This window comes from Lissotriton helveticus, chromosome 3_2, assembly GCF_964261635.1.
Source record: "Lissotriton helveticus chromosome 3_2, aLisHel1.1, whole genome shotgun sequence".
NCBI classification, from domain to species: domain Eukaryota; kingdom Metazoa; phylum Chordata; class Amphibia; order Caudata; family Salamandridae; genus Lissotriton; species Lissotriton helveticus.
Window position 1 is genome coordinate 311,665,892 of NC_136062.1, and position 13,418 is coordinate 311,679,309.

Below are 13,418 nucleotides of genomic sequence, written 5' to 3' on the forward strand. Positions count from 1 at the left end.
GACCGAGGGTAAATTATCCCTGTGTGTCCCGCGCTGCGGCTAGTGTTGTTTATGTATCTTGATTACACTTCTACGCTTACGGTGCGTCCAGGCTTAGTGGGGCTACGCCCCAATGGACGCACCGCTGCTGATACCCACCCCCCACCTACAACAGCAAAGCAGCCCTAGATCCGCCATTCAGGATCATGTGGGTCTGGTAGGGGGTCGGCTTACTCATTTTCTACCGGATTGGGAATCGGTTACATCAGATCTTTGTGTTCTCAATCTCGTAGAAAATGGGTATGCACTTCCTTTTCAGGAGTTCCGTCCCAATTACCCTCCTTGCCAAGGTTATTGTTCGGAGGACCACCTGCTTCTACTGCAGGAAGAAGTCCTGGCACTGTTCAGAAAGGGTGCGATAGAGGTGGTTCCGGAGCAGGAAAGGGGTCAGGGGTGCTACTCCCGGTATTTCCTGATCCCCAAAAAGGATGGCAGACTTCGACCAATCCTGGATCTCAGGATCTTGAACTTGTATCTGAAACAGGAAAAGTTCAAGATGCTCACTCTTGCGCAGGTTCTTCAAGCGTTGTTGGAAGAAGACTGGATGGTGTCGATTGACTTGCAGGATGCTTATTTCCACATCCCCATCCTGAAGTCGCACAGGAAGTATCTCCGTTTTACGGTGGGATCGCAGCACTACCAGTTTGCGGTCCTTCTGTTTGGACTTACTACTGCGCCTCGAGTTTTCACCAAGGTGATGGCAGTGGTGGCTGCGCATCTCAGAAGGTCGGGAATTCCTGTGTTCCCCTATCTGGACGACTGGCTGATCAAAGCAGAGTCGCCGGAGAAGGTGCTCCATAATCTGCAAGAGACAACTCAGTTGTTGCACAGGTTGGGTTTTTTCGATAAATGTACCCAAGTCTCACCTGGTGCCCTCCCAGCGCAACCTGTTCATAGGTGCGGTGCTGGACACTACTGTATGTCGTGCATTCCCTCCACCTCAAAGGATTCGCGACATACAAGAAATTATTCCTTTATTCTACAATGGAGCGGTTGTTCCAGTCCTGAAGGTCCTTCGTCTGCTCGGTCTGATGGCTTCTTGTATTCTGTTGGTCAACCATGCACGCTGGCACATGAGGGCACTCCAGTGGTGCCTCCGCAGGCAGTGGTATCAACACAACGGAGATCCTAGGGAGTCAGTGAGGATCTCCAGAGAAACTGCAGCGGATCTGTCTTGGTGGAGCGTGGAAGGCAACCTGTCTCAAGGAAAGCCTTTCCAACTGCCTCCATTGGTTGCCACAGTGATAACGGATGCATCCACTCTCGGGTGGTGTGCTCATCTGGGGGATCTGGAGGTCAAAGGTATTTGGTCTCCAGAGGAAAGGTTGCTTCACATCAACCTTCTAGAGTTGCGGGCGATACGTCTGGCGCTCAAGGCCTTCCTCCCTTCCCTTCGCGGTCAGTCGGTGCAAGTCCTGACGGACAACACGACCGCGATGTGGTATATCAACAAGCAGGGAGGAGTAGGGTCGCAGTGTCTCTGCAGAGAGGCTCTGCGTCTCTGGTCCTGGGTTCAGGACCATCAGATTTGTCTGATGGCAAATCATCTGGCCGGAGTTCTGAACGTACGTGCAGACGTTCTCAGTCGGCAGTTCTCTGCCGACCACGAGTGGAGGCTCCATCCGGAGGTTGTTCACAACATCTTTCAGATGTGGGGGACTCCTCGGGTGGACCTGTTCGCCACTCGCGAGAATGCGCACTGTCTGTCATTCTGCAGTCTCTAGTATCCGATGCAAGGAGCACTGGGGGACGCGTTTCAGTTGAGTTGGGGAAGTCAACTCCTTTACGCGTTTCCTCCCATACCCTTGATTCCTCGGGTTTTGAGGAAGATTCGCCATGACCGCGCCCAAGTCATATTGGTCGTCCCGGATTGGCCAAGAAGGGTGTGGTACACGGACCTACTCCACCTCTCCTCTCACCCGCCGCTCCGTCACTCTCTCAGGGTAGATTTCCTCTCTCAGATGGAGGGGCAGGTTCTACACCCCGCACCTCCAGACATTACACCTTCATGCCTGGAGATTGAACGGGGCAACCTAAATTCCTTTTCTCTCCCTCACGATGTGGTGGATGTCATTCTTTCGGCCAGGCGTGACTCTACCAAATCCATCTATTCGTATAGATGGTCTAAATTTGTTTGTTGTAGGGAGAAGGCTATTGATCCTTTGAGGGCTCATCTGTCCGATATATTGCAGTTTGCTCTCTTTGGTGCAGCAAGGATTTGCTGTTGCCACAGTCAAAGGTTACCTTTCGGCGTTATCGACATTTCTCTGCTTGCCGGACCAGACGTCTCTTTTTAAATCTCCAGTGGTTTTGAGGTTTCTGAAGGGCCTCACTAATAAGTTCCCTCCTTCTCCATTTATCGTGCCTCAATGGGACTTAAATCTTGTCTTAACATTCTTAATGGGTTCTCCCTTCGAACCCTTACACAAGTGTCCCATGAGGCTTTTGCCTTTCAAGACGTCTTCTTAGTTGCAATCACCTCGGCAAGGAGGGTGAGTGAGCTTCAAGCTCTTAGTTCTAAGCCCCCATTCCTGACCATTCATGACCATTCATGTTGATCGAATGGTTCTTAGGCCCAGGGCTGCTTTTCTGCCTAAGGTGGTAACTCCCTTCCATCTAGGACAGTCCATTACCCTTCCTACCCTCTATCCACCCCCTCACCCTTCTAAGGAAGAAGAAAGACTGCACCGTCTTGACCCTAAGAGGGCGATGTATTTTTATCTGGACAGAACTAAAGACTTCCGGTTGGACGACCAGCTATTTGTTGGTTTTGCTGGCTGTCGGGAGGGCAGAGCGGTGCACAAGTGCACACTTTCCAGGTGGATAATCCTGTGCATCAAGATTTGCCACTCCCTGGCGGGTAAGGACCCTCCTGAGGGTATAAAAGCTCATTCTACCAGAGCTAGGTCTGCTACTTCTGCATTGTCTAGAGGTGTACCTGTTGAGGACATTTGCAGAGCCGCGACTTGGGCCTCCCTCCACACTTTCGCGAAGCATTACTGCTTGGATCCCGAAGTGAGGAGGGATGGCCACTTCGCGCGCTCTGTCCTCCAAGATTTCTTGGTATAGCAGGGTGGACACCCTCCTCCGGGAGTGGGGACTGCTGTGGGACTCTATTAACAAGGTGAGGAATCCACTGGCAGATGTATCTATCAGAAGAACAAGTTACTTGCCTTCGGTAACGCTTTTTCTGGTAGATACAGTATCTGCCTGTGGATTCCTCACTGACCCACCCGCCTCCCCGTTGTCCATTCTCCTATACCTAAGTGTATGTATATTTATATTTGTATATATATTGTTGTTTTTTTTATACCTTTGTTTCGCACTATGTGTGCTGTTCTGGTGTGTATGTACACTGTATATATGTATATTTGCTTTCATTGGTCCGTCCGGGTGCCTCGAAGGCACGGAAAAAAGGGCGGAACTGATGTCATCACGCCGACGTGTGCCTATTAAGGAGTCGGTGCCGTCAGACGGAGTCGCGCGCGCGCGATGCCGCGTTCCTATGACGTCGTCCACGCCGGCGTGCTACGAAGAATTTTCCGAACGTTGCTGACGCAAGGGGGATATGCACAAGGTGGGGAATCCACAGGCAGATACTGTATCTACCAGAAAAAGCGTTACCGAAGGTAAGTAACTTGTTCTTCTCAACCATACTACCTCGAGAGTGTAAGGTTTTATCTACTTTAGCCTCTGCTATACCTCTGGGGATCCACTCGACTCTGTGCACACTATACCTTACTTTGGTATTGTATATACAAAGCCAGCTTCCTACAAAACTTGCCTGTATATTCTTTTGGCCCATAGCAGGCTGGCACTTATCTTTACCATAAGGGTTGACTGGCTATTGCTTAACATTCTGTAAGTTATCCTTTCCTCTAAATCCTAAGCATTTATGTTGTAATGCTTTTCTTCTGTTGTACCATTAATAAGAATGGCATTTTCAAAACACAACACCAGCCATCCCAGCAATTATTTTGTCATAATTATTTGCAAGCTGACTGAGACAATGTAAAATCTAATTACTCAGACTGGAGCTAGATGTCACGCAGGTAAGTTTAAGGCAATGTGCCATTATACCCTCTAGCTCCTCATCGCATGTTTGCTCTGTTTAGCTCTGGCTGCCAAAAGGATCTCAGAAGGCAGCACACCTGCACAAACTTCCCATTCTGTTTGCACATAATCACCACTCTTGTTGTAAATATTAACTTTGGCCACTACCCGTCAGCTTTTGAACTTGAAATCAGTCTAAAGTGGTGGATGTATCCATATCCAAGTCAACTCCTCTCTCCCTTTTAAACACTTTCCTTGTCCTCAACGTGTAAGTAGATTCTGTTTCCATTACAGTGTGAAGTTGCCAATCTGCCTCTATTCTGCCTTGCATTAAGGTTTCCTGGACGGTCACATGTTGCATTCTAGTTTCCAAAATTGAAGTTCCGTTATTAATACCTAAATCTAGCAGGGAACGATTCAGATAATAATGAGCACCTTGCACAATAAAATAAATAATTTTACAAAACCTGTGATTTGATGCTCCAAACACTATCTTGGTAAATTTGATTACAAGATGTTGTGTAGTCTGAAGTATGTCTACTGTATGAAACAAATGCTTCTCTTCTTGTCATTTAGTGTTTGCCTATGGGGCAACAGGGTCTGGAAAGACCCACACAATGCTAGGATCCCCGGATGCACCTGGAGTAATGTTTTTGACCATGGCAGAGCTCTACAAGCGAATTGAACTAATTAAAGATGAGAAAATATGCAATGTTGCCCTTTCCTATCTTGAGGTACGTAGCAAAGTATTAAATGGTAAATGTGCGTTCCTCCAAAGGTTTTTCAAAGCCATTTTAGTTTTCAAAGTGAAGCATGTTGAATTTAACACCGTAATCTTTGCCTGGACTTGTGGCATTCTGTGTAATAGAGAAATGCTTGTCACTGCAGTTGTGTATTTTCTTGTGATGGAAGAAAAGTTGAACTAAAATGAACATTAATCCGAACATGAAGTGTGGCAATGTTATGTTTGACAGTTTTCTTGAATTCCATTTGTTCAGGTATACAATGAACAGATTCGTGATCTCCTTGGACATTCGAAGCCACTGGCTGTTTGCGAAGATGCTCAGAAAGGTGTTGTGGTTCAAAACTTGACATTGCATCAGGTATTTAAAAGTAAAATGCATGTGTACACAGATATTGACAGTTGAAGAAATAAAATGCGACACATACCAACTTAATAGCACACTGGTTATGTCCTCAACCACTGGTAGTAATCTACAAGCAGCAGGCAGTTCTCCAGACAAATGTGTTATTTTAAAGTCAAGGAAACAGCATAATAAAATTCCCTAACCAAATGGATTTAATAGTAAAAATATTTGAGGAGATCACAAAATGACTAAAATGGGTACAGTGGACATTATAAGTATGATTTGAGACTTAACGTGATGGAGTGGGTAAAGAGAATGAGTGGGGGGATATCTGGTAGACCAAACTGGTTGCTCTGGTTAAAGATTTTACCTACTGACCTGGTTTGTTTTCTGGAGATCCCAGTCCTCAGATCCCAGAGCTCCAGCAGAGCAAGGCAAGAACCTGAAGTTGATGATTGTCTCTCAGAGTCAGATGCGCTGTCTACGAGCTCTCAATGCAGCCAATGGTGAGTTCCATAGCCACTGAAGTTACTTCGCATCATTGGGTAGATTTGACACATCAGCCGAGGTTTTTATCTTTGGGTTTAGTCACTTATCTTTCTTCAAGACTGTAGATGGGCATGGCACCATGAAGCATGTTACCTTCACTGCAGAGTCATGCTGTACCCTTCTTTCAGTGCAGCAAAAAGCTCTGTGACCATTCTAGTTGCCCACTGACGATGCATCCTCCCCAGGGCAGCATCAGCTCTTTGTCTGCTGAAGGTAGAAGAAAGTGACTACGTCCAACTTTTCTCAAAAACAGATGGGAAAGTTACTCCTGGTCAATCCTGCTACCCGCACGTCCTCTGGTTTAGTTTCTAGGCACCAGGTTCCTCTTAGCCTGGGTACTTGTCAGCTTGGCCTTCTTGGGGTTAGGAGTTCTTCTCCTTTTTGTGTCCCCATAGCAGATCAGAAGGCCTGCCACTTGACTCTTGGAGATCAGGTACAGTCCCTGGGTGCATGCATATGTCGGATGTCTTTGAATCATCCTCTTCGAGCAGTGAGGCATAATCTTCCTTAAAGAAGTTTTCTTCTCCGGTCAGGAATATTCTGAGGTGATGGCAGTGAGTTGCAAGCATAATCATGTGCACTAGCCAGTGTTTGGAAAATTGTCTATACCCAGTCCTGGCTTTTATTTGCCTGCAGTATTTACACCTTCTTTTTCAGGACTTCCTTAATCAATTTACTACAAACCTTCACAGTGGTCTACAACTAAGGATACTTTCACCCTATTCCACCCATGAGAGCTTTGTCACTTCCTCTAGTCTTCCTTTCTGTTAGAATTGCAAACAGAGTACCTGTTGGAATCAGCAGTTACAGTTCCTGGCATTCCCATTTTGTGTTTCCACTTCAAAAGAATAGCTGTAAGAGCGGAGCTTGGCTTGTCGTAGATGGAGTGAGCAGCAAGCTTGTGAGCTCCAGTCGGACAGCCGCTATCCAGCAACATCCTGACGCCCTAAAGGGGATTGAACCCCCCACACTGCACCGGGGAGCGGTGCGAACCAGTATTGAATGACAAGGTGATTGAGAACAGGAGCCACAGGCGCCCTAGTAAGCCTTCCCCTACATCGCAGCCAAGACCTGGAACGAGCTCCTTGTGAACATCAGACGCATCCACGACCCTGCACATGTTCAGTAGAGAACTCAAGACCTGGCTCTTTGACTGATCTGGAGCTACCACCCCTCCCCCCCCCCCCCCCCCCACCCCCATCACCTCCTTGAGACCCTCACGGGTGAGTAGCGTGCTTTATACACCCCCTGATTGATTGATTGAACCCAGAACCGGCGCTCTGCACACAAGAACCCAATACTGCTTGATGATTAGATCGTGAGCGCAACTCAAGGAGGGAGGGGGGCTAGTACGTTGGGGTTAAGCTCTAAGCAAATGCACCAGAAATTATGTCAGTGTGTTTTGCGTACTTATTTGAAGATGTCCAGCGCTTATGACTGTAGATGATACGGTTGAAAACAAATAAAGTTTTGGTTGTATAAAAAAAAAAAGGAACAGCTGTAAAAGCGGTGCTTTGTATTGCCAGTCTTGTCTACTTTGTGGATGACTAGTGTCTGCTAAATTGCCAGTGTTAACCCTTTTCCGGCCTTTCTGCTTCCAGAGGCCAAGCCATAGTCTCCCAGGAGGATAGTTGTCAATAACACAGCTAGGCATGTGCATTCAGTCACTGAAGTACAGCTGTGGTGCAAACCTGTGATAAACCAATTTACTGCCAGACTGCAGAAAGTACACTTAAGAAATTTGGGGAGCGCTAGGGGGCGCGCACGCAAGATGGCAGCACTTGGGTGAGGCTACTGCAGCCCGGGAGAATAAACCACAATTATCCTGCCCAAACATCCGCAATCGAACGCGGAGGACTGATAAACTTGCTTGGAGTGTTGCTGGGGTGACACTTGCACTTGAGGAGTAGAGAAACCCCTTCTCTGGGGACAAACGGCGATGGTGGCCGGCATGGGCAAGAAGAACGAGGATTCAGTAGGCCCGAAGACGCGTTGCAGCGAATGGTGTCATCCACCCCTCCCACCCCCGCAAGGTGCAGATCGAGAGTGTGGGCTGCAGCGGAACGTGAACGTGGTTGATTCGGTGAGAGGCGTGGACAGCGGCCTGGGCGGCAATTGGAGGACAGATCAGTGAGATCCTCAATCGGAAAACGTGAGCAAGATGGCCTGCGCCGAGGCCCTCAATAAAGCAGCCGGGAGAACAGACCCAGAAAACACCTATGAGGTGCAGGAACAGGGCATACAAGGAGCTGGGTGGCACGACGGTGCACAAGTACTGATGCGGGCGCTGGCTGCAGTGAGGATAACACCCCTACCCCCCCTCCCCGGCTGGCAGAGAGAAAGTACTGGACAAAAGGGGGAAATTCAATACCCGCTGCTGTGAGGAGTCAGATGATCTTATGGGACAAAGACAAAATAAGTGCATAGGAGTAGTGGAGCTTGGGGAGTGCGGGGGTGAGGGAGGAGAGGAGATTAGAGCATGGGGTGGGAATGGAGAAGAGGAGTGGGAAAACACAGATTGTTGTTGCGATATGCCTCAGTTTAGAGATAGTATAAAGAGGATTCTGCCATGTATGACTATTATAATGTATATAATGATATGGATGCATTTAAGGTTGATTATATTTGAAAAACTTGAATATTTTTTTTTTAAAGGAAAATTTGCACTTTTAAGAAATGTATTTTTGCACTAAAGTTATAATAGAATCCAAATCTACCTGTGAATTAGGTTTGTAAAACTAATTGGAATACTCACTTTTATTTTCCTATGTTTTAGAAATGAGAAGGCGATTTATTTCAGTCCTATTCATTGAAAATGTATCTTTACCTATACAGTGAAAACTGAATTTTAAGTGAAAGCATACCTTTTTTAGTGTCTAGTATGTCCCACGTTTATATATTAAGCACCCAGGCCTGTGGGTTTACAAGTCACACTTGTTGGCTCGAGTAGGAAAGATCTAAATTGTAATATTGTTCCTCACCTTTTGTTGCTGCTGGGGTTTTAAACTGCACCCTAAACCGAGCACATAAAACTCCATGGAGCTATACATTTTTGTCATATAAGTAGGTGATGTAAATACACACCTACGTATGACATGTAACTTTCACACCACTGGCAGAAACTTGTTAAGCCCATACACCAGTTTACATTACGGTTGTACAAGCAGAATAAATCCACAATAGCACTGAATGGCAGTTTAACAGTGCACAATCACAGCACAAATTATGATCCATAGAAAGGCAAACAATCTGGGGAGACCATGCACAAAATGGGATTTCTTACATCACTCCTTGAGATGAGTTGGTGAGGATATATTATCCCAATCCCTCGAGGAAGACGTAGAAAAAAGCTTTAACCTGACTCCAAGGAGGAGGCAAACCTCGCATGCCAGCTTGTCATACAACCGATAAATTGAGAGAATTCCAGCCATGATAGATCCATCTACAGGCCAGTCATCCATGACATCCCTTCAGTAAAGAGCGCTCCTGACAGTAACTGCTCCAACACTGGCATTGTCAAAATCATTCTCGTTGATGATCTGCAAGATGACCTTCTGTACGGCCAAGGAACTGAGTGTCCTACCGCGTTGATATGTCACTGGTATTGCTAGGTCATTGTTACCTTCACATTCTTCACTTTGTAAAGCCACTGCTGAGTCCTAGCTAAGGCATTTGAAACAGAAGAGGAGGGTTATATGGTAAATGAAAGTGACAAAGGCCCCTATAGATCAGCTTAAAGCCCTGCATAGTTTGCAGGTCCAGTGCACATGTGTTGAAGATTTTGGCCGAGATACACTAAAAGAACGCAGAGCGACAGATTGTTTGAATGACCCTTTTTTCCATATTTAAGGCAACCAGTAATGGCAGTGTCACAAAACTAGGCATGGAGGGAGATACAACTCTTAATATGACAACAGGCCTCAGTACCAGAGATGCCCGCTGCATGTCCCGTCAGTCACGTCAATAATACTTTTTCAACTGGACCCTAGTTGCTAGTAGTCCGCGTTACCAAAGGTTAGTTCCTGATGGTACCTAATGCTTGGGCCTTTAGCAGGGCTTCGTTTTGGCTGTCCGGAGAGTAAGTCGATTTTAGGGTAACCATGATGCCAGTCGGGCATGTCTGGACAGATCTCCTCATGTCCGATAGAGGGGACGTCCTGTGGTCTGTTCCCAGTAATCCGGTTTCTGTTTCTGTTCTGCACAGTTGGAACTACACAGGAAGGGAACAAAAGTGTTGCGTGCCTTAGTGTGTGATACCTTCCCGCTGAAGTATTTACATGCTCAACCTTTTTGATAATGAAACCTTTGTAAAAAATGTATCAAATATATATATTATAAGTAATAACTATGTACCGTCTAAAGCCTAACTGATTTAGTCGGTAACTAAGTCAGAAACTAAGAAGCAATGAATAACTGTTTTTGTGAACTGTATGTGACCTATATACAAGAAAGGGTCTTTGGTTGCACTATGAAGATTCTGGTAGGCTCTATAAATCGATTAGGTATTAACCCATGGAAAAAGCAGAACCCAGGAAACCACTCCTAATCGATTATTGAAGTATACCGTACATAGATTTAATGAAGATATATAATTGCTTAACAAACAGATTAGATATTAACCTTTGGTAACTGACTGCCCTCGTACTAAGTGCTAATGAAAAAGTGTAAACCACTGATGTAATTGGGATAAGGGCGAACACAGAACAACAAAAGTACCATTGATAGCTTTGACTACCTTGACACGGACAACATTGGGTTAGGTCTACAAAGTTAATCCACTATTATACACATAATGCTAATGCTATTTACTGCTAATATAATGTATGGGACTTACTCAGTGATGGGGAATGATTCATGCATGTAAATCAGTGATATATAAACACAATAGATCTGGATAAATACTTGGTTTTAAGCTTTAAAACAAGCATATGAACAATTAGTCAAAAATCTTTATTTCAGTGGATTTGACATAAAAAACATTACAAAAAAATAAGTGTATATTAACATAAATACATTTAGGCGTAAAAAAGGCAAATGTAATCATTAAAACAAAAAGCTTGAAGTTAAAATAATATGAAAAGGCAGAGACTATGATAAAAGTAAGCATTCAGTTAGACGTTTATAGACTCAACGATTTCTAATCTGAATTGCTTTTCCAATAAAGTTTAAGACTGAAAAACAAATGTCCGTGGTGCTTAATCGTTGTAAAAATTCCATTGCTACTTGGAAACTGTTAATCTCTGCCTTATGAAGCCAAAGAGTTAAAAATATGCTCCTCTATGCTGAATATAAAGGACAAAATAAAATGAGGTGGTCTTTGCTCTGCTTTGTGCCATTGTTACAGTGACATGATGGTCCTCTGCCACATACATTGTGTAGGAAAAGCTACTTTGAAATGAAGATAATATTGTACATTTTCAATCTAACTCTAATATGGTTCAATACATTTACCAGTTGAAATTTGCAGGCAGTGCTAGACTTTTCTTGTTTGAGGCACCCCTTAGCCTCTCCACCAAACAAAAGTCAGCATGGCGAAAGTTTGCAATAGACTTAGCATTTGACTGCATGTTATTTGGGGACGCACAAATCTCTTTTAGGCCCAAATTATGAAAGGCATATTTTGCGTACATGAGCCATGGTATCTTGTTTGTGTTATCCAAAGATAAGCAGTCTAACATACCTACTCTCAACACACCTGCTTCCGGGTTTTGCCAACACTTAATCCATAATAGGAGTGGTGCAATTGTTATCTGGTCCCCTATGTACGATAGACCCAACTCCTGGCATATAAAGTTTTAGCGGAATTTTTCGGAACTGCGAGCATCCTGCGTGTGAAACCATTTTTCATGTATTGGAGCATATCTGCTTTTTGGTAACCCCATACCCCAGCCCCATATAGAGCGGCGGAGAAGCATTTAGTTTTAAACAAAGCTATGATCTCCACAAGGGGTTCCCCTTGAAAGATCCCCCAACAATAGTCTCCAACTGATTGCCAAAGCAAACATAAATTGCCAAAGCAAGCATAAATGCTCCTGATTTTGATGTGTATACTTTATTTAAAGCACATTTCCCGTTTTTCACAATAATCATGGTATATAAAAAAAATTCTACTTTTCTCTGAAGAGCATTCTAAATAAAATTATTGAACATGTACACTTAAAAACATATTGTGGTTACAGTTGTCAAACAATATTTTTTATGTAATGTGTTCTATCATAACTTCTCAGCCCAAATCTGCAGAGGAAATCCTTCAAATGTTGGATTATGGAAACCGAAATAGAACACAGCACCCCACAGATATGAATGCCACTTCTTCGCGCTCTCATGCAGTTTTGCAGGTACGCAGTATTCTAGATTAATGCATGATGCCTTGCAAGGAAACTGAAGTAATGTTTCCTTCAGCACAATGTTGAAAATTAATTACAATGAAATATGTGACGGATCTACATGCTACTTGTCATTGTTTGATTTCTACAACAGGTTATCAAATTTGATGAATAAATAGCTTTCAGATAATTTAAAATTCCCAGCAACTGCTGTGTCCGTTATGTGTTCTTTTCTGTCAGCAAGTGTCCAAATTATTTACCAATTATCTTCATTATTCCTAATCTTCTTTTCTCATCCCCTTCCTTACTTAAATGAGGCTTAGTCTCTCCTTTGCAAGCTGTTTTTAGGTCCATGTATAATGGTTACTCCCTTCCCATAAACTCTACTGCTCGATTTTCCTCTTTCTGAATTTTCTAAAGGCTGCATATCAGATTGCTGATTAAGGCCTACAGGAAGGGGAGGTAGAAGGGTTCTAATTTCTGGGACGAGGACGGAAGAATCAGATAATGATTTACTGGGAAAGTACTGGTATTTACTGGGGAAGTAACTTGGGCCTTCCTAGTTCCATTCATTACTTAAATGTGGAGTTACCTATCATGTATGCCTTCATCGCAGTCCGATAGATATAGCAGTGAAAGCATAACACACCCATGAATAACACCATAAAAAGTATGTGTTCTAGGAAACAAGGGAGACCCAAGAATACCGGGACCATCAGTATTTTAAGGAACAAGGGTCCCTTACTATAAATTGATAAAGTCTATGTTATCTGTCCAAATGGAATAACAAATGCATTTATTAGAACATTCAACACATTACCAAAAAGTGGGAAAGACAACAAAAAAGGTGGCAAAAACAAATTTTAGGATTCAGACATTTTACATGTGACTATAATAAAGGCAAGCAAATCCTGTCATATATTGCAAAAAGTACCAATGCTCGCATATTGAATTCTATATCTATTAAGGGGTCATGGTCAATGTTCCCTCTAATTTCTTTCCTCTGTGTGCGGCAGTGTAGGGTCTCTGTGCACTGCAGCCATGGCCAGCCAGCCAGGAACCAGACCGCGCGTAGCGCCAAATATCTCTCCAAACTTGTGCTTTAAAAAACTGAAAAGACGGTGCATTTCCACACATACAACCCAAGTTAAGGGGCTTAAGGCAGATTTGCAAGTTGGATACACACGCCATGACATGAATTGGTTACACAGGCAAGTACACTTCAGGTTGTAGAAAAGCACAAGACTCAAACGGCTGAGGGTCCATAGACTGCCTGAAGTACTTGCAGTTCTTCAGCTGATGGTTAGAGAGAGAAGGAATGAAACAACTTCCCTAGAATTTAGAAAAGAGCATGGAAGAAGGA

At 44.2% G+C, this 13,418-nt stretch overlaps 1 protein-coding gene across 3 annotated transcripts in view; it reads left to right on the plus strand.

Moving 5' to 3' along the window:
• The window catches only part of KIF18A (kinesin family member 18A), a 379,530-nt gene that overhangs the window by 44,346 nt on the left and 321,766 nt on the right, over positions 1-13,418 (plus strand). For all 3 annotated transcript variants that reach the window (XM_078684198.1, XM_078684201.1, XM_078684200.1), the window contains exons 3-5: positions 4,669-4,826; positions 5,091-5,195; positions 11,957-12,067. In XM_078684198.1, the coding sequence (XP_078540324.1) occupies positions 4,669-4,826; positions 5,091-5,195; positions 11,957-12,067 (374 nt within the window). The remainder of the gene's footprint in view (positions 1-4,668; positions 4,827-5,090; positions 5,196-11,956; positions 12,068-13,418) is intronic.